This window comes from Musa acuminata, chromosome BXJ3-8 (genome assembly GCF_036884655.1).
Source record: "Musa acuminata AAA Group cultivar baxijiao chromosome BXJ3-8, Cavendish_Baxijiao_AAA, whole genome shotgun sequence".
Lineage (NCBI taxonomy): Eukaryota > Viridiplantae > Streptophyta > Magnoliopsida > Zingiberales > Musaceae > Musa > Musa acuminata.
Window position 1 is genome coordinate 3,854,136 of NC_088356.1, and position 24,659 is coordinate 3,878,794.

The following is a 24,659-nucleotide window of genomic DNA, read 5'->3' on the forward strand; positions in this document are numbered from 1 at the left end:
TGAAGTTGAGCTTTTTTGTGTACCTGTTTGAAACTACAAGAGATCGAGAGATTGATTGTCTTCTCTGCTTTTCTTTAGATTCTCAAAGTCAAATCAGCTGATTACAGATAAACAAATCCTTGCAGAAACCGATTAATCTATACAATTTCTAATTGCAAAATCCTTCCCATCTCAATTTCAAGAGTCTACAATCGTTGATTTTTGAGTTATCTCCTACTGTCTGAAGTCTCTCTCTCTCTCTCTCTCTCTCTCTCTCTCTTGCCTTTTCATGCCGCCATTTATGGCCAATGGCAACCTTGGAAGGTGAACGGCTCAGCTTATTTCTACCAAGCCTTCTGTCCTAACAATCTCTCGTGTTTGATCTCTACATGAGAAGAAGCTAAGATGAATAGGGATTACATTTGTATCAGATCCTAACGAAGAAGATGCTGAGCTCCGGCCCGGCGTTGCCGTCGGGGTTGAGCATGTAGAACGTCTCCGAGTCCTTGGACCCGACCACCCGGTCGAAGAAGGCGCGCATGTAGGTGAGCTCGCCATCGGACGGGTCGGTCATGTCCCCCGGCAGGACGCCGGCGCCCATGGACACCGCGTGCAGCAGCTGCATCACGCCAAGGTCCAGTTCCGTGGGGTCCCGCCGGGCGGCGTAGCCGACGTTGCGCCCGTTGACGAAGGCGCTCCACATGGGCTCGTCCAGCACGCGGCTCTTGCCGGCGCCGGCGGCGGCCTTCTTCTCGCACTCGAGGGCGACGCGGATGAGGCCGGAGGAGCCCATGTCCTGCATGAACCTGGCGGTGGGGACGGCCAGCTCGAGGAGGAGGTGGGGGACGCTGCGGGGGTTGTCCTGGAAGGCGAGGGTGATGCGGGCCTTGCGGTGGCCGAAGAGGGTGCCGGTGGTGCGGGTGGCGCCGCGGACGTGGCCGTCGCGGTGGCGGGAGCCTTGGTGGGGAGCGGCAGCTGGGAGGTGGCAGCCGGGCGGGGCGAGGATGGGCAGGGAGCGGAAGGCGGAGCGGAAGGAGCGGAGGAACCTGGTGGGTTTGGATTGGTGGTGCTTCCGTTGCGATGGCTGCAGCAGGGTGACCGGGAACCGGTGCACACTGGACTCCGTCTCCGTCCCGTCGGAGTCCACCGCCGCCTCGCCCGGCGGGGGAGGGGGTGGTGGTGGCCGTGTCATGGGGTGGTTGTCGACGCAAAGCGGCCGGAGCAATGTCCGTCCGGTGGCGGCTGTCGGCACAATCCTAAATATATATGTATATTGAGAGAGAGAGAGAGAGCTTTGACGGATGGAGGGAGGAAGGAGGATGGCGGGAGAGAAGGATGGTGGTGAAGGGGGGAGAGCGGTTACGTTTCGTCTCTTAAGTTAGTGAAGAGTTATGGCTGTGCATGTTTTGAGGCGGGAAGAGAGGGGCATTGAAGGGGTGCGGGTTTCACACCGGAAACGCTTCTTCCAGCCAACGCCCCACAACAACTGTAGACTGTCTCGTATCCATCCATCTTATACTAATCGATAGAAATGAGCCCACACTGGTATTTTCTTACAAGCTTAACATAAATAAAAATTATTAAAAAATTTTGCCACACGGGGATATACCACACTGGTATTCGCTTAGCATACGAGAGGTACGGGGATGATAGACAAAGAAGATGCACTTGTTAACAAAAATCTCACCGCAGGATTATCTCAAATATGATTCCTTTGAGATAGACAAAAACTTTTGTAGTGGATTCTTAAAAAAAACATAGTGCTGCCATAATTTGACCATCCTTGTGTTCATAAGTAGACAAAGAAGATGCACTTGTTAATATAATCTTAATCTCGCTTCATGGTTATCTCAAATATGACTCCGTCGAGGTTGGCAACAACTGATCTTGTCCCATCCACTTCGTCGATCTGTAACCCATGACGGATAGCTTCACTGACAACCATAGCGTCTATCATGTTAACAAGAGACATACACATAATCATTAATGATGTCATTAATCACTAATAGTTGTTATATTACAAAACTATGAAACACAAGTAAAAGGAGGTATAACGTGAAATGGTTTGTAGCAGAAAAATGACTAATTGTATACATGATGAATATTCCACTTTGTTAACTAATAGGCGTGACAATGGAATACCCTTGAAGGTCCACCATTAGCACAGAGTCAAATGTTACACACGTGTGAATATTAAATGCCTGGATTAAGAATTGTAATTTGTTATATAAAAACTACACTGATACAATATGAACGGAGTTGATTTCTGTATTTCTGTCTTCACTTTGAAATCCAAATTTACAAATGACCAAATTAATATAAATAAAATCATTTACTTGACTATGTTCTCTCTTTCCTAAATAAAATAAATTATGGGGATGCAGCTCAGATGGTAAAACGCTCGCTTAGCATGCGAGAGGTATGGGGATCGATACTCCGCATCTCTAGTTTTAAATTTATGACAATACAACTACTGGGTTATCTCAAATATGACTCCTTTGATATTAGTAATAATTTTTGTAGTGGATTCTCAAAAGAAACATTGTGCTGCCACAATTTGACCATCCTTGTGTTCTTAAGTAGACAAAGAAGATGCACTTGTTAATATAATCTTAATCTCACTTCAGGGTTATCTCAAATATGACTCCTTCGAGGTTGGCAACAACTGATCTCGTCTCATCCACTTCGTCGATCTGCAACCCATGACGGATAGCTTCATTGACAAGCATAGCGTCCATCCTGTTAACAGGAGACATGCGCATAATCATTAATCGTGTCATTAATCACTAACAGTTGTTATATTACGAAACTGTGAAACATAAGTAAAAAGAGGTATAACTTGAAATGGTTTGCAGTAGAAAAATCACTAATTGTATACATGATGAATATTACACTTTGCTAACTAATAGGCGTGACGATGGAATACCCCTGAAGGTCCATTAGCACAGAGTCAAATATTACACGTGTGAATATTAAACGTCTGGATTAAGAATTGTAATTTGTCATATAAAACTACACTTATACAATATGGATGGAGTTGATTTCTATCTTCACTTTGAAATCCAAATTTATAAATGACCAAATTAATATAAATAAAATCATTTACTTGACTATGTTCTCTCTTTCCTAAATAAAATAAATTATGGGGATGTAGCTCAGATGGTAGAACGCTCGCTTAGCATGCAAGAGGTACGGGGATCGATACTCCGTATCTCTAGTTTTAAATTTATGACAATACAACTACTGGGTTATCTCAAATATGACTCCTTTGAGATTGGTAATAACTTTTGTAGTGGATTCTCAAAAGAAACATTGTGCTAGACAAAGAAGATGCACTTGTTAATATAATTTTAATCTCGGTTCAGGAGACATACGCATAATCTTTAATCATGTCATTAATCACTAACAGTTGTTATATTACGAAATTGTGAAACATAAGTAAAAAGAGGTATAACATGGTTACATGGTTACGTGAAATGGTTTACAGTAGAAAAATGACTGATTGTATACATGATGAATATTACACTTTGCTAACTAAATACATGATGGAGTTGATTTCTGTTTTCACTTTGAAATCCAAATTTACAAATGACCAAATTAATATAAATAAAATCATTTACTTGACTATGTTCTCTCTTTCCTAAATAAAATAAATTATGGGGATGTAGCTTAGATGGTAGAGTGCTCGCTTAATATGCGAGAGGTATAGGGATCGATACCATGCAACTCTAATTTTTAAATCTAAGACAATACAACTGAAGGAATATGGTGCTGTCACAATTGAACTATTTTTTTTATTCTGAATAGACAAAGAAGATGCACTTGTTAACAAAAATCTCACAAGGTTATCTCAAATATGACTCCTTTGATATTGGCAATAACTTTTGTAGTGGATTCTCAAAATAAACATAGTGCTGCCACAATTTGACCATCCTTTTGTTCTTAAGTAGACAAAGAAGATTCACTTGTTAACATAATCTTAATCTCGCTTCAGGGTTATCTCAAATATGACTCCTTTGAGGTTGGCAACAATTGATCTCGTCCCATCCACTTCATAGATCTGCAACCCATGACGGATAGCTTCACTAACAACCATAGCGTCCATCCTGTTAATAGGAGACATGCGCATAATCATTAATCGTGTCATCAATCACTAACAGTTGTTATATTACGAAACTGTGAAACACAAGTAGAAAGAGGTATAATGTGAAATGGTTTCTATAATTTGCTAACTAATATGTGTGACGATGGAACACCCCTGAAGGTCCACCATTAGCACAGAGTGTTACACACATGTGAATATTAAACGCTTGGATTAAGAATTATAATTTATCATATAAAAACTACACTGATAGACAATACAACTGAAGGAATATGGTGCTGTCACAATTGAACTATTTTTTTTATTCTGAATAGACAAAGAAGATGCACTTGTTAACAAAAATCTCACAAGGTTATCTCAAATATGACTCCTTTGATATTGGCAATAACTTTTGTAGTGGATTCTCAAAATAAACATAGTGCTGCCACAATTTGACCATCCTTTTGTTCTTAAGTAGACAAAGAAGATTCACTTGTTAACATAATCTTAATCTCGCTTCAGGGTTATCTCAAATATGACTCCTTTGAGGTTGGCAACAATTGATCTCGTCCCATCCACTTCATAGATCTGCAACCCATGACGGATAGCTTCACTAACAACCATAGCGTCCATCCTGTTAATAGGAGACATGCGCATAATCATTAATCGTGTCATCAATCACTAACAGTTGTTATATTACGAAACTGTGAAACACAAGTAGAAAGAGGTATAATGTGAAATGGTTTCTATAATTTGCTAACTAATATGTGTGACGATGGAACACCCCTGAAGGTCCACCATTAGCACAGAGTGTTACACACATGTGAATATTAAACGCTTGGATTAAGAATTATAATTTGTCATATAAAAACTACACTGATACAATATGGATGGAGTTGATTTCTATCGAAATCCAAATCTACAAATGACCAAATTAATATAAATAAAATCATCTACTTGACTATGTTCTCTCTTTCCTAAATAAAATCATCTATGGGGATGTAGCTCAGATGGTAGAGCGCTCGCTTAGCATGCGAGAGGTACGGGGATCGATACCCCGCATCTCCAGTTTTAAATCTATGACAATACAACTCAAGAAATATGGTGCTGTCATAATTTAACTATCTTTTTTATTCTGAATAGACAAAGAAGATGCATTTGTTAACAAAAATCTCACTGGGTTATCTCAAATATGACTCCTTTGAGATTGGCAATAACTTTTGTAGTGGATTCTCAAAAGAAACATAGTGCTGCCACAATTTGACCATCATTTTGTTCTTAAGTAGACAAAGAAGATGCACTTGTTAACATAATCTTAATCTCGCTTCAGGGTTATCTCAAATATGACTCCTTCAAGGTTGGCAACAACTGATCTCGTCCCATCCACTTCGTCGATCTGCAACCCATGACGGATAGCTTCACTGACAACCATAGCGTCCATCCTATTAATAGGAGACATGCGCATAATCATTAATCGTGTCATTAATCACTAACAGTTGTTATATTACGAAACTGTGAAACACAAGTAAAAAAAGGTATAACGTGAAATGGTTTGCAGCAGAAAAATGACTGATTGTATACATGATAAATATTCCACTTTGCTAACTAATAGGCGTGACGATGGAATACCCCTGAAGGTCCATCATTAGCACAGAGTCAAATATTACACACGTGTGAATATTAAACGCCTGGATTAAGAATTGTAATTTGTCATATAAAAACTACACTGATACAATATGGATGGAGTTGATTTCTGTCTTCACTTTGAAATCCAAATCTACAAATGATCAAATTAATATAAATAAAATCAGCTACTTGACTATGTTCTCTCTTTCCTAATTTTTCAAGTATATGTTTTTTCTCTTTCCTTGCATTTTGCTCTCTTAATTAATATTCAACACTTTCTAGTCAAATATACACGATTAGTTTGTCAACAAATTTATTATCATATACAAATATTTATTATCATATACAAACATTTAGTTTGTCAACAAGTGTTCGTAGCATCTGATGCTACAAAAAACAAACATGAACATAGGACAGTTCAATTGTATTACCTATGAGGATAAATATATTATACAATTTGGACAGTCTACAACCATTAGATATGTAGCTCACGACAGTTATCAGAACCCGCATAACCGATGCATTGTAATAATTTCTGCCTCAGAAAATATCAATACAATAACAAAAGTTGGAAATTCTTGAGGCAAATACTCATCAGGTGGTGTGGAGATGCATTACAAATGGTGTAATGCGTGTTTAATAAAAAAAATTATGCAACAAAGATAAATCGACTTATTCATGGAGTGAACAGTATATGCCCATGAGCCATACAAGTAATTGTTAGCAACATGGAGTTAGAACAAGTTCTAGATGAATTTAAAGAAAAGAAAGAAAAGGTAATGGCCATAGGATGACAATGAGGAACACACTTACAACTTAGCACGAGACACATAAGCCAGTATAAATTTGCACTCGCCACCCCTGTGACGCAGAAGCTTCTCTACAGTACTGAAAAGAAAAGGGATGCTGGACTGCTGAAAGCTTAGATAATGTCAAGGAAAGAAAAAGCATGACAGCTGAATAACAAAAGAAAAGGTTGCAAAAAATATAGGATATAGATATCAGCTCCAAGAACAAGATCAAATCCTGTAGGGTACTCCTCTAAAATTTTGCTCAAATGATCACTATTTCCCCATTCTAGTTTCTCAGCTCTTAACACTGCAAACCAAATGTATTAATCCACCTCAATTTTAAGTATATACAAAAGAAATGCCACTATTTTTGTCAAAGATGCTCCATAACTAAAAAGACATCAGATTCCTATGAACCTTCAATACATAACAAATTTACTGAAAATTAAAACATCTTACCAGCAGATGTTGGGGTGTCTGAAGTTGAGTGGAGTTCTATATTTTTCCTCATTATCTAAGAGGGAACAAACATCAGTTCTCACAAAATCACGACAAAGACTGCAGCACATGTACAAGATCCAAGTGCATAAAGAAATGCCTCTAGAAATTCTCAATCACATTTCAACTGAATATATTTTCTCGATTCATCGATTTAAGGTGTATACCATAGCTGTTTTCATTTTTTATCTATTGAGACTATTTTCATTTTCTTTGCATTTCTATAATTTAAAATGGACACATTAAGAGACTGTCATGTTAGACAGCTTCTCTAGTTAAGGCCTGCTATTGGACCTTGCCTTAAAGCATGTAACAGTATCAAGGTACCGGTTAGATGGTTTTTGGACCTTGCCTCAAGAACTTCCTCATTGTGATCAGTTAGTACAACCTCATGGCAGAATCTACTACATAAAATACCTGTAACACCTGAAAAAGAAAAGCATGTTTAGTCTAATAGAGGAAAGATTAAAGAGGAGAAAGACAGAGTCATTGTCAGCTCACCAACTCCAGAGCCTAACTCTATAACTGAACATCCTTTAAGTATACCAGCATTCTCTGAAAGGTAATTGTTCAGCAACACTGCACCAGGCCATACTAATTGCCCTGTAAGATCGAAGTCGGCTGCCAGAAATCGATAGACTTACTATAAGCAAAACAAAATCATCAAAGTCTCAAATATAGTTAGTGTTTGTCTTTCCTAAACGATCAAAACTGCTACCACACAAAGTACACAGTACTTTGTTCCATTATCAGGAACAGATAGAGGATAAAACTTTTCTTACTTTGAAACTAGAAGCATTTTAACTTGTGGAATCATCAGAGATGAGTAGTTCTAAGGTTAATCTTGAGACTAAGGAATCATTTCTGGCAATGATACGAGGGTAATGCGGAATGGATTTTGAAAAAAAGCCGATAATACAGTTGTATTTGCTGGAATAAGTTTTTCGGATAAAAAAAGAACGAACTCACTATAATACTTTAATAAAATCAAAAAATAACTCACCACAAGTTTAAAATCACAAAGGGATACAAAAATTTCACCACCCCAATGATAATAAATAAGGATATAGAACTGAAAACAAAAGACTCACCATTCAAAGAAATATCCAAGAGATACAGAGTTTAAGAGAGAACTCCAAGAGAACTTATGTCAACATCATCAGTTTCTAAACTCCTTTCTAGCCCTAAAACATCAAAATAAGTACTAGTGCATGAAACAATCCTTCATGCATAGGGAATTACGAAATTAAATGTTTTACAAGTCGGTAACTAACATCTTTAATGCATTCTTTGATCATGAAGAAAATCACTTTGAAACAGTTTTAACTTTGTCCAAGGAACATGTGCATGAATTATCATATTTGAGTGGACTGGATTAAAGGCTATGAGATGACATTGCGGACTGTAGAGAATACCATATAATCAGCAAGATCCACATGAGCTGATTGTAGTAAATTAGGCACTCCCATGTCAGGGCAGTAGATTCTGATAAGTTGATCAATGGTTTAAAACCAAGTTTTTACCTTTGTTTTGTACATTATGTGAGGACATAAATACACAAACTCCTATTTTTCCCAGAGATTTACTTCCAAAAGACTCTGGTACTGAAAAGAAATGGTTACTTTTGAGGATTAGGTGCTCATCTTCTACCAAGATAGCATCTTAATTAAATACAGAATAAAAGAGATAACTTTGTGTATTACATGATGAAATAGATCGAAATGTATAAGCGAGCATACGCTTACAAAGAGAAGGCAAAAAGAAGAGACAAGAAATGTGGCACTTACTGGAAGCAGAGCGAAGACAGAGGAGGTCGAGAGAATGAGACCCAAACGAGAAGGTGGTGAGCTCATAGCTGCAACGAGAGAATGAGGGTTTACGAGGAACCAAACAGAGGATGAGACGAAGAGACGAACACGGGTGGAGGGAGAAATACTCGCGATTGACGAAGAAGAACGAGGATTCGCCTAAGCAGACCGTATCGTCGTCTCCGTCTTCCATCTGTCTCTGCTGCGTCAGTCGCCTCGTCAAGCTACCGCAATCGCCGTCGCACCGCAGCAGAAGCATATGAAACCCCTCTTCCGAGTGTTGGGGGAATGGACCGCCCCCATTTGGTTCGGTTTTCTGAACCCGGTTCGGTTTATGGTTTAGGGCTTTGATATAGGAAAAATATTTCGTGTTTCTGTTTTTCTTTTCATTTTTAGGATATACCTCAGCCCTATCCGTTTTTCTTTTCATTTTTAGGCTCCTTCACCCAAGGCATCAAATGATCTCGAACAATAATTAAAGGTCGAACTATTGATAGAATGTGATGACGATCGATGAGGATGGTGCTCGCGAGAGTTAGTCCTTCACCCACTACCCTCACTCTTATTTCCTTCATGTATTCTCTCCCTCCACCTCACCCAGGATTTGATCTCTCGATTAGGAAGTTAGACTATTAGCTCTCGACATCATTCACTCTCCATCAAGATGATAGCGACACCATCATCATTGTGGTAAGAGCAATCTTGCTATCATCAATGATCGCATGAAAGTGATGGGGTAAAGTCGAACGATGACTAGAGGTATTTATTATGTTAAAAAAATAAATGAAGAAAAATTAAAAACTATGTCTACCTCTCATAAGAAGTCTTTTTTTGTTTTTTCTTTAAAAAAACTTGCCCTTTGCCTATACCACCCACACCGAGTAACATATAAACATAAATAAAAAAGATATTGGAAAAGTTTATGTTGTGCCTTTGAACGCTCCAAATTCCATATGGATCCTTGTTAGTTCTCATAAGGAGCCTCACGATAGGGCCTAAGGGTTCAAAAGTCTATCAGGTCTCTTTTACCCTCAGAGGCACCTTTTGAAGCTCACATGTTTCAAAAGGATAAAACTATGCGAGTACGCCATTGCCCAAAGCGGATAATTCTTCACGAGCTTATGGATCGCACCAATGACCGACCGACCAAATGATCTAGATATAACTACAATGTATATATATTTAATTATATTTACATGAGGTCCATCAGTATTCTGAATTGATACCAAGAACAAAAGACACATAAAATGGATTCGACTTTGCCATCAAATAGTACTCGGAGAGGATGCTCGAGATGATTTCCTATCACCACCAGAATCTCTAAGACAACATTTCCATCCCCACCAGCCCGAATCTTGAGGAAAGCAGTACCGTTTCTCCCACCTGGTTAGATAGATTCACCAAAAACTTGATTCCATATATATATATATATATATATATATATATATATATATATATATATATATATATATATATATATATATATATATACTATGAACAATCTGGTGGTTGTCGTAATTTTAGGTTTATTATCAATAGTAGGAATCCAATACGATCCCTTTCCTTTATGAGTGGTTGTCGTAAGAGGGAATAATGTATGGAAAATGGTCATTCTGATATGATCCAAAGGAATCTGTCGTGTATTCCTCAAGAAAGTTATTCCTTTTTTTTTCTATTTATTTAGGTTGATCCCTCTTCCCACTAGTTTACCTTCATATTATTGAAATTTTTTATTAATTATTAGGATATGTTTTTTTTATCCTTACTGTATTTATATAAGAAATTATAAGAAATTAATCTAAGAATAATAAAAATGTAGCTTGAGCCCATCTATTACTATTATAAGAAAAATATTATGTGTATCGTCATCCGCCGTTGATGAGCAAGAATCAAATACATGTCTTCCTTTATCAAAATTTTATTTTTATAACATTGATTCAGCTTTAGATATCATCATCATCGTCGTCGTCATTGTTAATAGTAATAAAATAGTATATATAATGAAAATTTAAAAATAATATCTTTTTTTAAGACGATTCTTTTTTTTTCATAATTTTCAATTGATCGATGTCCCTTTACATTATATTTCCTATAATATTCTTGATAATATACAATAGTAGCTCTCATATTTTCTGATCGATCAATCTATTTCATGAATCGATTCATTGATGCTAATATTTTTAAAATTTATAGAATTATTTAAATATATTATAGTTTTTTTCCTTTCTAAATAAATAAAAATATTTAAAGGTATATTTAAAAATACGGTAACTAACAACAGGTAAATCTCATACATTATGATTAGATTTATTTATCCCCTGATTACATGCTCTAATTGTATTGTTAGAAGACATTTCAAGATTTATGCTAAATAAAAAGTGTTTTTAGAATATATAAAAATAAAGATATCTATGGATATGTTTTTCCAAGAATTCATCCATCTACTTCGGAATTATTTTAATATCTATGAGAATATCGAAAATATTTCCGATAAAACTGTTAGCTATCGTTGGTTATATATATATATATATATATATATATATATATATATATATATATATCAAGCCAAAGAGATAGAAAAGAGAAAACGGGGGTGCAACCATCACTGTCCGTCCATTCATCGGTCACAGATCCGAACCGTTTGATCCTTCATCTGTTCAAGGACACCGAACGGATCACGACCGCACATTTGTCCGAGTCAACGACGAAGACCAACGGTTCGTGGCCTGAAAGTACCATAAAAGTACAGACGCTGAATAGTGCCGAAGGTTTTTCTTAAATTGTAATTTTGAAGTCCTTAGGGATGTAATCATAAAAGTACCATTTCAATCCCCAGCTGACACCAAAAAAGGCCGGACTTTTACGGTGCAGACGACAACACTGCGCGGTTGGATTCGGTGTCCTGTAGAGAGAGAGAGAGAGAGAGAGAGAGAGAGGGGAGTCTGTGGGTAATGTGGTCTTGGGTTCAAGTGTGTTCTTTACCTATTATGGCGGTTTTGGTTTTGTCGCAAGGGGTGGAAAGGAGAGAGAAGTGGTCCGTTTGTGTGTGTGTGGAGGTTTGATGAAGAAGATATCGTCGTGCGACCGGGAACCGCCGCTGCGCAATCGGGTTCTGGTCTCCTTTGGGATGGGAACAAATCGGACCGGTTGTCATTACCCTATAATCTCACGTTAGTAATTTTGAGTTCCGGAGGGTGGGATTGATTGGCACTGCATGTGGATTGTCGGAAAGGTCGGATCTTTCCGTTGTCTTTTTCGCGTGGTCTCGGTTGTGCCCATCGGAACCGCCGTTGATCGGCGAAAAGATTTGTACCCCATTAGTTTTTCCGGTCACCGGTCTCGGAGCCGGCGGCCAAGATTCGTTCTTGGAGTCGATTTCTGCCGCGGACTGCTCTGGTGAGACAGATTTGCCCTCGTATACGTCGGGTCGTTCTTCGCCGGTGTCCTCGCCGTCGCCACCATGGCGAGCTCGTCCGGGTCGGTTGATTACTGGAGGAAGTTCTTCCGAAGCGCCAACTCCGACATCTTCGAGGTCATCGAGCAAGCGATCCTGGTGGCGGCGTCGGATTGCCCCCGGCAGTTCCGGAGCAGGAGGGATCAGATCGTGGAGAAGCTCTTCGCCGCGCTGCTGCCGCGGTGCTTCGGCTGTGACCGCGTCGAGCTGAGAGGGGCCGAGGGCGACGGCAGCATGAGGAGGCTCGGAGAGAAGGAGAGCAAGGCGGACAGCAGCAACGACGGGCCCGAGTCCTTGAATCGGGCGGTGAGCAACTACACGTATGACGAGGCGGAGGCGCTCACCGAGGAGATCGAAGAGGAGGGCCAGATTGTTGGAGAGGTCATGAGGATCAAAGAGATCCTCGGAAACCAACACGATGAGGTAATTTGTGTGGCTTTTCATCGATTTAGTATTGCATTATGATCCAGAGAATGTAAATTGGCCGCATTTAGATGTGTGATGTTGGTGGAGTACCATTGAGCTTGAGCTTGCTGATGCTTCTTTGCAGTCTGATGCTGTCTTGTTGGAGTCTTTAAGGATGCTGCAACTGATGGAGCTTTCTGTTGATGTCCTCAAGGTGTTGATCTTGCATTCCTCTCTATCCCTTTTGTTCTATGTTGGACTCAAGATCAGGATGCGTACATTATTGCAGCAATTTGATGATTTCAAAGTGCCTGTAACTCCTTTGCATCATTGATCTGTTTTGGTTTCTTTTGGTTGTTAGGCGACTGAGATCGGAAGGGCTGTTAATGGCCTGCGTAAACACAACTCGAAGCAAATTCGCCACCTGGTTCGCACTCTCATCGAGTGAGTTTCTCTTGTCGTATGATATGGTTTACTGATGGTGGTAGAGCAAATGATATATTCTATAGAGTTTAGTGCACTGTTCTTTATTTCAGAACGGATGCAAGTTTAAGATGTTTTTGTTGCTTGTGGATAGTTTGTGATCCTTTCTTTCTTTAGGTCAAGTATACAATTGCACTTTGCATTGTGTGTGATCAGAAGATTTTTAAATCTGAGTTTAGACTGATGCATTTGGTCTTGCTGGAATCAGAAATGGTTTCTTCAGTTTCTTTTGCATTGGATGTTGGATGTGTTGTACCTGTTTGATACTCGGTCGTGCGCTTCCATTTAGTGAAAGATAAAAAGGAAGCAAAATTGTTTCCGGTTAAGAGGTGCATATACAAATTGTTCTTAGACTTTTCTAATCGCTTGGGTTTATGTTTGGGTTGCAGTGGTTGGAAGGTTTTGGTTGATGAATGGGTCAGTGCTGCCGCTGCCGTTGCCGGTATGTTATATGTTCATCTCATGTCTGGCACAGATATACATTTATGATCTCTCATATGTGAGTATGAACTTGTGATTTACAGGTAACTCTCCAGACTCTGTAACTCCTTCTGTTATCGATGATGAGGAAGGGCTTCCTTCTCCTCCATTAGACGAGGGAGCACTATTTGCTACTCAGACAACTTCCATCCAACTCTCGAAGGTACGATATGAAATATTTGTAGCACCGTTGCTCTATTCTTTACAATTGATATAATGTTCCACCTTTTCGTGCGCTAATTGGGTGCCGTTTTATGCGTCTTTTTACTCTTGGGTCTTGAAGTTCTTTGACGGAATGGATGATGACGGAAGTGAGTACTGGGGCTTTTCGGATTACCTTCTGGGTTTCCTTTTCTTGTTAATTTTCTGATTTATGGTATCATCCTTGTGCTGGCAATTCGCTGCAGATTTTAGAAACAGTGGGGAGTCTGACGAGGGGTGGGAAAATGGAACGAAGCCTACAAACTATGAAATATTAAAGAAACAACAGCCTATGCAGCTACCTGTTGCTCGAGAAGAGAACCGAGAGATGAGGCGAGGTCCGCAACAGTCTAACTTTGTAAAAGAGAAGGGACATGTAAGGAGGCGAGAGCCATGGCAATCAGCTATTCCAGAAGATAAGTTGCATATGAGAAGACGAGAATTAGAAATGAGGCAACCAGAGCTTCATGAAATCTGTGTCTGGCAAGCAACATCCCAAAGCATACTAAGCAAACAGAGCAAGGCTGTGATTGTTGAATCGGGACCAGGCAAATCAGCAAAGTTCGCCCCTGAGCAGAAAGCATCCAGCGAGGCGAAAGTTAAACAACAACAAGACACTGCTGCACTTAAAAGGAAGCCACCGATGATCCTGCAAGACGTAAGTTTAACCAAACATATGGAAATTTGAAATATGATAGGTTTTGAAAAAGTCTGAAACTTTTTCATCTATTAGAAATCAAAATACTCCGAAGAAGCTTCTGTCCAGGCTAAGCTGGAGGTCGTAAGGCGGAAGCTTCACGAAGGCTACCGGCAAGCAGAAAATGGTTCGTTTTTTACTTATAAGCTTCGATCAGTTGCTCACAACTTTTTCTCATGGCGCAATTGTAGAAGTTAATCTGATTCATTGCGTATGTTTCATATGATGCAGCAAAAAAGCAGCGAACAATACAAGTAATGGAGTTGCATGATATTCCAAAGCAGGCACACAACAGCCAGCCTGTTCCGAAATCCCGAAGCCACTTTAGGAATCGGGCAAATGGGTGGCAATAGTTCAGTCAATTATCCAATCGGAGTTTGGAATTGCAACCGATGGCGTTCCTTTCTCATTCAAAGGAAGAACCACAGCTCGCTGCATTTTCCTTGCATATGGTACTGACACCTTAATCATGTATCACCATAAAGAGGGCACTCAGGAAGCCGGAATGTCAACATTTATGTAGAACCAGGTGTACATTAATCTGAGATAAATTGCTGATCATGTACAGAATTCGACAAACCCATCACATTTCTGTGTTTCTCGATCTCTCCTTTACGACGTAAAAGCAATGCGTTTCAGGTAGCATCTCGCAGTTGCAGTTTCTCTGAATGCCTCGGCTGATTCTTGCACGATCTCTTGGTGGCTAACTGCTGCATTGCACTTCTTGTACAGCTATTACATTGTTGATTATGGTTACAGTGATGATCAATCATGTAGTTGCGGCAACTTCATTCATTATCTGGTAACAAACGACATATTCTGCAATGCATTCTGGTTTAGCCTATTTTACACACTGGGATTTACTGGACACAGTTGCTAAGATCACTGCTGTTTCTTGTTGTTGGGGTTGTCGATCAGATTCAAGCTAATGTTTCTGTGTCAACCAAAAGTGAAACCACATTGCAAAAAGCTTTGCTTGTGCTGCTGTGTTCTGTTCTTATAGAAACTACAGAACACAATGAAAGCTAGTCCTCTAATGGTGGCATGGGAGTCCAAGGCCATAAAAAGAACACCCAACTCCCCCAATTTAATTGGCAGCGCCACTTTCTTTGACGGTGGCCTGCTTTCCCCCACTATGTTCCTTCTTTTTGATGCTGTATTCCTTCGTCCTCCTCTCGGTGGAACTTTTCCTCCAAAGAAGATTTGGCCGCAGAGGAAAGGTAAAGTGAAGAAATGGCTGGTCCACGATGAACAGGAGAAGGCACATCTGCCTGCTCTGTTCCGGTAGTCAACTCATCAATCAGCTTCTCTTTGGTTTGGTCACCACAGAAAATGCCGGCACTGTGACAGTTTCTTGGGGTTGAGAATTCAAAGCTTATGTTGTTTCGTGGGTATTATGTCGAGAAGAATTATACGGATGTTAATGTTAAATTTAACCGTCAATGTGATGTCCAAAAGTTAGCTTCACATAATTGACTTTTCCAGAAGAAGTTATTTTCCAGAAGAAGTTTCCACATCAGACCTGACGCAGCCATCCATAATCACATCCAACACAAAGGTTGTGGAGCACTATTGACCACTCTTTTGACATGGCAATCATTCAAACAACAGAGTGGTAGGTTGGCCGACTCTGTGAAAAAGCACTTTGGGTGAATGAAAAGAGAGAGAGAGAGAGAGAGAGAGAGAAAAGATCAAGGAGCATAGTTGTTCTTTGAAGGACTTGCAAGTGAGAGCTCCACGCATTTTTGAGGGATTCCACCTTCCAACTCAACAAAATTGTGTAGCTGGCCATGACACTAATGAGATAGAAAGAGCAAGTTGGGTTGTCTCTGTCTCCTTCTCTTTGATATGTTTCTCCTCTTAATTTATTGTTTGGGGGAGAATGTGAACAGTGTGCTTTGAATCACAAGGAATGGAGGGTGGAGACACGTATAAGCTGTCAGCTGGTTCTACTCACCAACAAGTCGGCGGCAGGATTTGTAGTTTCTTGTGATAGGGCACAGGTTGCTCATGTTCAACCACACAACTTGGGGAGCAACAACTCACTAAATATAACACAGTTTGAAGGCTGCAATGAGATTCCAGGCTTTACCTCTTTGTAAAAATGGCCTTCCTCCTGCATTTAAGATGTTGTTTAGGTGACATTGCAGACTCTTTAGTACAGCATAAGAACCAGAAAATTGATTGTGGTACTCAAAACTGGCTTCTATGTGTCTTGTGGCAAACAACAGAAACACATGAAGAATCCACATCGATCGACCACATCCCCAGCCTTTCAAGCTCCTTCTGTACCAAAGCTGATGCCATCTCTTGAGACCAGAAGACCATGTTCAGTTTGCTCTCGGTACGGTTCATGGTGATAGCACCTAATTTCACACCAACGGCTGAGTCATCAACTCTCACATCAGCATTATCATCTAAAGCTTTCCTAGCAAGATACACAAAATTCTTGTGTTCCATCAGGTGGGAGTTGCTTCCTGTCAGGGACTTGCACTCTGCCACCACCTTGTGAATGTAATCATCATTCCACATCTTCAAGGAAGGTGGAGAGCTCTTCACAAACAACAGCCCCACATCTTTTACAACAACAAAGTCATAGGAGGGATGCGGCAACTCGGATAATGAGCCACTACCTGGAATCATGTTACCGTCTATCAACCACAAGTTATATCCTAATTCCAGGCACTTCTGAACTATAGTGGCTTTAACCCATATCTCCCTTATGATGTCTGTTTCATGTTCATGATATACTGACTTGTCGTGCCTAATGCTAGAAATCAACTGATCTGCATCGATTACAGGATATCCTCTTCTGGCAAGGTCAATCAAGAACTCTAGATTGCCACCAAGGAGAATGAAGTTCAGTGAACCAGCTTTTTCAAGATTGCAAATCAAGTTTTTAGCAATCCTCTCTGTTGTCTGGTACAAGCTTATTACGATTATTGTTTTCTGCTGCTTCAAGGAGTATAGTAAGGACCTGAGTCCACTAAAGTCGCTCACAATTCTGCCTGGCAGTGTTTCTGTGAAACAGAAATCATACCATTTTAAGTTCCTCAGTGGCGGCACTTCCCAGAGATTGAAACTAAGAGATTCATCTACCAACAAACTTGAATCAGGACCAACCGTCTTCCCATAATTTACACCTGCATCCCTGTGAGAGATGCTGAGTGCTCTTTCTTGCTCAAAGTTTGTATAGATATTGTAGTACCCTCGGGAATGGATGAATTTGATGAACCAAGGAGTCCAAATTCTCTCGCCAAACCTTTTGTACCATCCTGTTGTCACCTGCAAATATAGCAAAAAGAATGAAGGATAAGAGATGACATTCTTGTAATAGTTGATATGCCAAAACATGAAATAATAGGACAGAAGGAGAATGCAAATTTTTAAAGGAGTTCTTAGTGTGCCAATGAGGCTCCTTTTATTCGGAAAATCTCTTGTACTCAAAAACTTTAGCAAAACTTCTTTTGCTGCTCACAACAAATAAGATTACCATGCCTTGAAGAATTGGTTTGATTTCTTTGGATTTGTGCTCATCATACCACAGGCGGAATTCCTTCCATGGTTTTGGAAAAAGAAGCTGACCCCATGTGCCAACCATCTGGTATAAGAAAATTCGTGTTTCACTGCCCACTTGCAGCTTGTTTCCATTTTTACCTGTAATTTGTATATAATGAGAGTCATACATGTACCATAAGCCATAAGCCAAACCTTTGCGTTCACAAAAAAGTAACAAGAAATTGGCTTCAGAAATAACTGTGGAGTGCACACCAGACTTCTATGGTGAAGAAAATGAAGGCAAAGAATGCAATTAAATAATGCTTGCACCCTCATCTACTGCTTTGTTATCATCGTCCACAAAACCACTCTGTAACTGCTCCAGACTGATATATAGTTCAACGAAACAAATCATAACAAGCAAAACTAAAATTGTCCATTGTTGCAAATCCAACCATCCAACTTTAAAAAAAAGAGAAGCAAGTCCGACTGGTAGAAAATACTTACAAATCAACGAAAGAAATGGTCTTTCAAAAACAAAAAAAAGATTATAATCTGGTTGCTATGAGAATAAAGAAGTGTGTCCTGCAACTCAAGGATATTCCATGGAAGGAGGTGAATCCATCTTTCATGACATAGCAAAGAGATATAAGGAGTCCAAACATTTGAAGAAGGTTAATCTCCATTGAGAAAACTGAACTCCCTATATCTTCTTTAACTCCATTGAGTTGATACTTCTGATTGAACAGAATTCCAAGAGAAATTTTGCAACAACATATGCAATAACATGGCAGCAATAGTGCACTAATAAATGAAAAGTAGGTATATACCTAAAAGGCAATCAACGAACTGCTCAAAGTATCTGGTGAAAATGCATCAGCATCTATATAGATGACACTGTAATAGGAGTTTAACTTATGGCTTCTTACTTTATGATGACCGCAACCAAATATTCGAAAGTAAATTTTCAACCTGAAATCTGATACGATGGTGTCAAGATCAGCAACATAATTAATTAGAAGACAAGAAATCCCAATCGGAATACACACTGACCTTAAAGACAGGGTTAAGCTGGAATTAAAAACCAGATAATTTTATTGAATGCGGAACAGATTTGTATGATTCCATCGAGCAGTTCTGTAGATATATGATATTGATGAATATTATAGACTACAATAAGGCAAGATGGTGTACTATGTGCTAACAGTGCCAACTTTGACAAACCTAAATCCTTCTGAACTTGTATATCTTGTCATTTTCCTGCCTAAATTAATCCCACGAATTGCTTTCTTGAACATCTCAGAAAGATCTTCCAAAAGTCGGTTCCATAAGAACTAGGCATAAGCTATAACACGAAGAGAGGAAAAGGGTTCATCATCATACCAGCAACGAACCTCGGCCGCTGCAGAGACGCCCCATAGATGGACGGATCGTAGTTCGCCGGGTCGTAGTAGTACTTCAAGATCAGCCCTTTCAGGAACTTGTAGTACAGCGGGGACAGCTCGAGGTCGTCCTCCACCACGAAGGCGAACTCGTCATCGGAGCTCGGCCACCATGCCTCCAGCCACTGGGCCTGTAGCCCGGCATTGGCCGTCCGGTAGTGCACGATCTTGTCCCCGTGGGGCCAGTGAAGGCGGTCGACGAGATACAGGATCCGGCGCGACTCCTCCAGCTTGCGGTCGAGGGTGGCGCCGGAGGAGCCATTGAGCGGGCGGAAGTGGTCTACGAGGACGTGGAGGTGGACGCGGTCACCGGTGTAGTCGGCGGCGGCGAGCGATCGGAGACATCGGCGGAGCGAGTCGATGCGGTCGAATGTGAGGAGCTTGATGATGAACGTGAAGCGAGGATTAGGGTTGGGGCTTGATGAAAGGAGAAGGGAGGAGGATGAGGAGTGGTAGAAGAAGAGGAGGAGGGCAGAGAAGGAGAGGAAGAAGAGGAGGGGAAGGAGCGGCCTCCGCTTGGGTTGCATTCTTTGGGAACTAATCATTAGGGATAGCGTTTGAAGGAATCATCTACCGATCGTCCGCTCGGGGACGCACTTCTCCTCCTCCTCCTCCTTGCTTGGAGCGCAGCCCGACGGGAGTGGTAGAGATCTGAAGTCCCCCATCGATCGCAGGCAGGTAAATTTTGCCCGGTTCATTTCTTTCCTTTCCCCCTCTTCCCGGTTCAATGGACTCGCTGTTTGGTTCAACTCAAGCTTGGGTCGGGTCCTAATAATAGGACAAATTAGAATCAGATACTGTCGTAATAAATAGCAGCAGCTATCACTTTTATTGCCGAGTTGTACGGAACGAGCACCGTTCACTTTGCTGGATACCAGTGCACATGCTCGTAAGGTTGACGGATTGGAGACGACATCAACCTGTAGAAGGTCGATCACCAACAGAGACTTCCACATGACCAAACCTTAAATCTTGATTACTAGATACTAGATGTAGAACATCGATCGGATCTCATGACTTCATGCAACAAACGATGAACATACTACAAAGAGACACTGCACTGCATCCTACTGAAAACAGATTGATCCCAGCAAGGCCTAACTCATCAGCCACTGCTACCGTCAATGGCGTCAACAGCAACATCATCGTTGCCGGTGGCGTTGGCAGCAGCAGTAGCAGGAACGCTGGTGCTTGTGCTACTACTGAGGCTCAGCATCATTTGCCGGACGCCTCTGGCATACTCGAGCAACTTGTCGATGGCCGGAATGGTCTCCTTCACCTCATTCTGCTCCTCGAAGTCTCGCAGCCATGCATGGAACGCAGGGAAGGATTCAGGGTCGACGAGCTTCACCTCCATCACTTCTTCGAACACGGCGAGCCAGTAGGAGCCGCACCCGAGGACGACGTCCAACAGACCGATCTTGTCGCCTCCAAAGAACCTCCTGCCCTTGAATGCACCGTCCCTCATCTCGCACTCGAGTAGCTTCAGGTTCTCGTGGACTTGGTCGACGGCCGCCTTCTGGCCTTCGCCTGACGACGAAAACACCGCTCCGACCGCCGGCGCAAGCTGCATTTGCAACAGGCCCAAGCTAAGGATAAATCCAATTTGGACATGAGCGTAGATGGGATCACCTTATCCTCAGCGAAGTGGCACCAGAAGCGGGCAACGGCGCGCTCGAAGGGGTCGGCGGGCGTAAGCGGGTTGCCGGCCCAGGTCTCGTCGATGTACTGGAGGATGATGACGGACTCGACGACGGGGCGGTCTTTATGGAGGAGGACAGGGACCTTCTTGTACACGGGGTTGTGGAGGACGAGGGCGGGGCTGACGTTGACGACGTCCTCCTCCTGGTAGTCGAACTCCAAGCCTTTGAGCTTGAGAGCGAGCTGGACGCGGTGGGTGTGGGAGTCGGCCCATGAGCCGAGGAGCTTAAGAGAGGAGTGCTGATCCATCAATGCCGATCCTTGGAAGGAAGGAGAAGGCAAGGGGTCGATGCTTCTCTTGATCTCTTGTATGGCTCAGAAGCTTTAAAGCCTTTTTATAGAAGGAGAGGGGAGGTTAGTGTGTGTGTCACACGCAGAAACCCTAATATCGATCACTTGGAAGACTTGTAATAGATTGTTTCTGAACTTAATTCCTTCAGAGACAGAAAACAAACTGGACTAAAATGGTGATTATGACCAAAGGAGATGAGTACTGTGTGCATATCTGAAAGAGATATGGAGAGGTTGAGAAGCACAGATCAAGCACATAGAGGTGGGCATGCAGGAGGAGGATGGAGGTAAGCCAGGCATGTGGATGGAGTCAGGTGGAGTGGCATAGCATTATGAGGGAGGGAGGGGAAGTCTACCACCATTTCTGCCTGCTGCAAGGTACGCTTGTCAGTACTTGGCCACATACGCCAATGAGATGTTGCGATCATTAGCAAAGGCAAAGCTCCATCGGAGTACACAAGATCAAAGACTCTCTCTCTCTCTCTAGGTATAGAGATCGCCAAGATATCAAACATGGTTATGACCAGCCATGGAAAAGTTCCTGTCCGTCCATGGGACACTTCTGCATGATATCTCATTTTGCCCTGTCTTCATCCTGCTCCAAACGCTCTCATCCACAACACGACACCAACACCACTTAAAGGAGCAGTAGCTCTTAGTGGAAACAGAGCTTTAACGCAACCCCACGTCGAGTGGGGGGGAAGGGGGTAACGTGTGGAGGACGAAGGTCACCAGCTCCCGTCCTGGCACAGCCACAGGCAGGCGACGGTAGGTCGCCCTGTAAAACCCTCGTTCACGTCAATTCCACACAGCAAAAGAAGGATAGGAAGATAGTGGGTGTGGGGGGGGCCTTTCATGGCCACATCCATCTTTCCGTAGAGATATTCTGATTCCTACCACCCCCCACGTCTTCTCATCTCTCACTGTTCACTGCGGGCTCGGTGATGAATGCTGCCTGAGATGAGTAAAGCAAGAAACTTCTCTTCTTTGGATGGGAATCTCTCTTCTCCTAACACTGATGGCTCAGTGGCACTGTTCCAAGGTAAGGATGGGGAGCAGAGTGATGCACTTTTTACTGGAGCCCATTCCTCGACTTCCACTGCTGCTGCTGCCACTTGCTGCAGTTTTTCTCTGTACCCTTTATAGGACATTGCCGGACAAAGGAGCTGACAGAGCCCACTCTTTTGTTCTCAATGGCACGGAAGTGGCTTGCGCTCACCACGAGAGCTATTGCTTGAGTGGACCAGACGAGTCTCCCTTTGAAGGGAACAGAGCAGAGCTCTCTGTCCATGGGGATGTGCATGCAGGTTTGCACGCATACACAACACAAGCAATCAGCACTAGTTCTGATGACAATTTGATGGAACAAGGAATTTTTGGACTGCAGAAATCTCTCAGGTTATATAAGAACTGCAAACCAATCTCTTGCTACCAATCAACAACCAAGAACATAAGTACATGGCTTCTCCTCTACTCTTCCTTTCTTTTATTGTTGTTGTCTCCTTTTAAGCTTTCATCTGTTTAATATATTGCCAAAAAAATATAAACTATCTTCTAAATCCAACATATAATTGGCTACTAGGCTTCTTCATGTAAGTCAGTGACTGAGAATTGTAGTAAGAAGCTATTGCTCAAGAAAAGAAGTATTGAAGAGTCTGATGGGCCAAGCAATGTAGTGAATTGCATGTCACCATTAGAAAAATGCTCCAGGAGTGGACCAAGCATTGTTTTTCTGCGTGCAGTGGGTTAAGAGAAGTCAGACTTCTTCCACCTCCCCTCCTCATTTCTTGTCCTTGTTGCAGCAAATCAACCACTTCTCCTTGTCTAACTTGCTATTCTTATTGAGAAGGTTCAGATTGAAACGCTGGCATTCTCCTTTCTTTTTTGGCAGACTCAGGCGGTCTCCAGTAAACTACTGACTCTTCTTCTGGTCTCATGATGCGAAGTGGGAAACATGTCTTCTCGGGTTGGACTTGCACAGATTTTACTCTTCTTCGTTTCTGCATGTCATGATGGATCTTAATTACAAGAGGTGGAATTGCCTGCACTTCCTTTTGCTCTTCTCACCTGTTGTGTGGATGCTTGCTGACCCACTGTGGACTTGGCATCGGTTTCAGGCAGAGGGGACCGGCATTCCTTTCCCACACTTGTTGCTGGGTATTGAGCCCAGCCACGGAGGAATCGTCTGCATCTGTTTACCCTCTTCGCATGCTTGTCTTGATGCCTTAGCCACGGCCAGCACGTCACTCTGAGCTCGGCTGATGACTGAGAACACGGCGGCCGGAGGGGATGAAACACATGGGATCCGACTGTTATTTTATGGCCTCTTCCACCGCATCATCATCACTATCACCATCATCAATATCCCTAATGACAAGGTGAGTGCTTGCCACATTAAATTGGATTTCAATTTAATATGTCTTTTCAAGTATGTTGCTAGTCTTCTCCAATTGAATCTTTCTCTATATACTATCTAACATGAATGTCGAAAAGGATCTCATGAGATATACTGTTAATATAAATTTATAGAAAAATATAAATCAAGAAAATAAAAAAGGCATCTTGGAAAAAATCACCCTAAACAAGTCTTCTTAAGCTCCACAGATATATCATTGTTGGCCTTTCCAACAGCGAAGAGATGGTTTCCGGTTATATTACCCGTCACTATCACTAATGTCCTGCTAAATAATGATAGCATGATTACTACATTTAATCATACGGTTTGTTTCATTTAGATTAATAACGATAAAATGTTGCTACCAAAATCATTAACTTATCCTCTTCCCAAGGAAAAGGACAAGCGGTGCAGAAACCCCTACAGAATAACTGATTCGGATAAGGCTAAATGTTGTCCATAGATATTTCATGCACTTTTTACATGACATATATATAAATATATCATGCGATGAGTTACCATCATCCGCATCTTTGTCTGAAACGTGTGTCAAGCAACTTGTGCATCTCGTCTTGTTTGGGTCATGGATTGCATGATATCCCGTCCATTCATGACACTGTTTCACCTACATCTCATAGGCATGTTAGATTAAGAGAGAGAAAAGCAAGTATAATTTTGATTCTCGTCGGACGAATGATCAGAAACTGACACGTGAACAAGGACAAAAGTAACTGCATCGAAAGGCACAAGATCATGATGATCATCGAACGTCAGGGGCACGCAGAAATCATCCACCGTCCATGGTTCTTGATTCCCTGGGCCAACGCAC

General features: G+C 41.6%; 5 protein-coding genes and 1 non-coding gene across 6 annotated transcripts; 2 read left to right on the forward strand and 4 right to left on the reverse strand.

The window, feature by feature from the left end:
- Nucleotides 1–232: 232 nt before the first annotated feature.
- LOC135645204 (protein MIZU-KUSSEI 1-like) lies at nt 233–1,315 on the reverse strand. The gene has a single exon (XM_065163366.1). It carries the CDS (start codon nt 1,169–1,171, stop codon nt 407–409), a length of 765 nt encoding a protein of 254 aa, XP_065019438.1. The 5' UTR covers nt 1,172–1,315; the 3' UTR covers nt 233–406.
- Nucleotides 1,316–5,055: 3,740 nt separating this feature from the next.
- TRNAA-AGC (transfer RNA alanine (anticodon AGC)) lies at nt 5,056–5,128 on the forward strand. Its single transcript has one exon. It is a non-coding gene; the product is annotated as a tRNA-Ala (tRNA).
- A 139-nt stretch (nt 5,129–5,267) lies between these two features.
- LOC103993743 (uncharacterized) lies at nt 5,268–9,094 on the reverse strand. The gene is made up of 8 exons (XM_009413920.3): nt 8,912–9,094; nt 8,763–8,830; nt 7,477–7,596; nt 7,328–7,401; nt 6,937–6,991; nt 6,683–6,784; nt 6,500–6,608; nt 5,268–5,502 (listed from the first exon to the last, which is right to left on the reverse strand). The coding sequence occupies exons 1-8, from the start codon at nt 9,040–9,042 to the stop codon at nt 5,376–5,378; spliced, it is 786 nt and encodes a 261-aa protein (XP_009412195.1). The 5' UTR covers nt 9,043–9,094; the 3' UTR covers nt 5,268–5,375.
- Nucleotides 9,095–11,773: 2,679 nt separating this feature from the next.
- LOC135645368 (probable mediator of RNA polymerase II transcription subunit 26b) lies at nt 11,774–15,082 on the forward strand. Its single transcript, XM_065163687.1, has 9 exons — nt 11,774–12,660; nt 12,788–12,856; nt 13,004–13,086; nt 13,515–13,567; nt 13,650–13,768; nt 13,889–13,916; nt 14,013–14,464; nt 14,540–14,630; nt 14,735–15,082. Exons 1-9 carry the CDS (start codon nt 12,244–12,246, stop codon nt 14,854–14,856), a joined length of 1,434 nt encoding a protein of 477 aa, XP_065019759.1. The 5' UTR covers nt 11,774–12,243; the 3' UTR covers nt 14,857–15,082.
- Nucleotides 15,083–16,530: 1,448 nt separating this feature from the next.
- LOC103993741 (uncharacterized) lies at nt 16,531–20,137 on the reverse strand. The gene is made up of 3 exons (XM_009413916.3): nt 19,385–20,137; nt 17,997–18,160; nt 16,531–17,788 (listed from the first exon to the last, which is right to left on the reverse strand). The coding sequence occupies exons 1-3, from the start codon at nt 19,986–19,988 to the stop codon at nt 16,697–16,699; spliced, it is 1,860 nt and encodes a 619-aa protein (XP_009412191.2). The 5' UTR covers nt 19,989–20,137; the 3' UTR covers nt 16,531–16,696.
- Nucleotides 20,138–20,398: 261 nt separating this feature from the next.
- On the reverse strand, nt 20,399–21,618 carry LOC135644807 (glutathione transferase GST 23-like). Its single transcript, XM_065162719.1, has 2 exons — nt 21,076–21,618; nt 20,399–21,010 (listed from the first exon to the last, which is right to left on the reverse strand). The coding sequence occupies exons 1-2, from the start codon at nt 21,391–21,393 to the stop codon at nt 20,549–20,551; spliced, it is 780 nt and encodes a 259-aa protein (XP_065018791.1). The 5' UTR covers nt 21,394–21,618; the 3' UTR covers nt 20,399–20,548.
- Nucleotides 21,619–24,659: the final 3,041 nt, after the last annotated feature.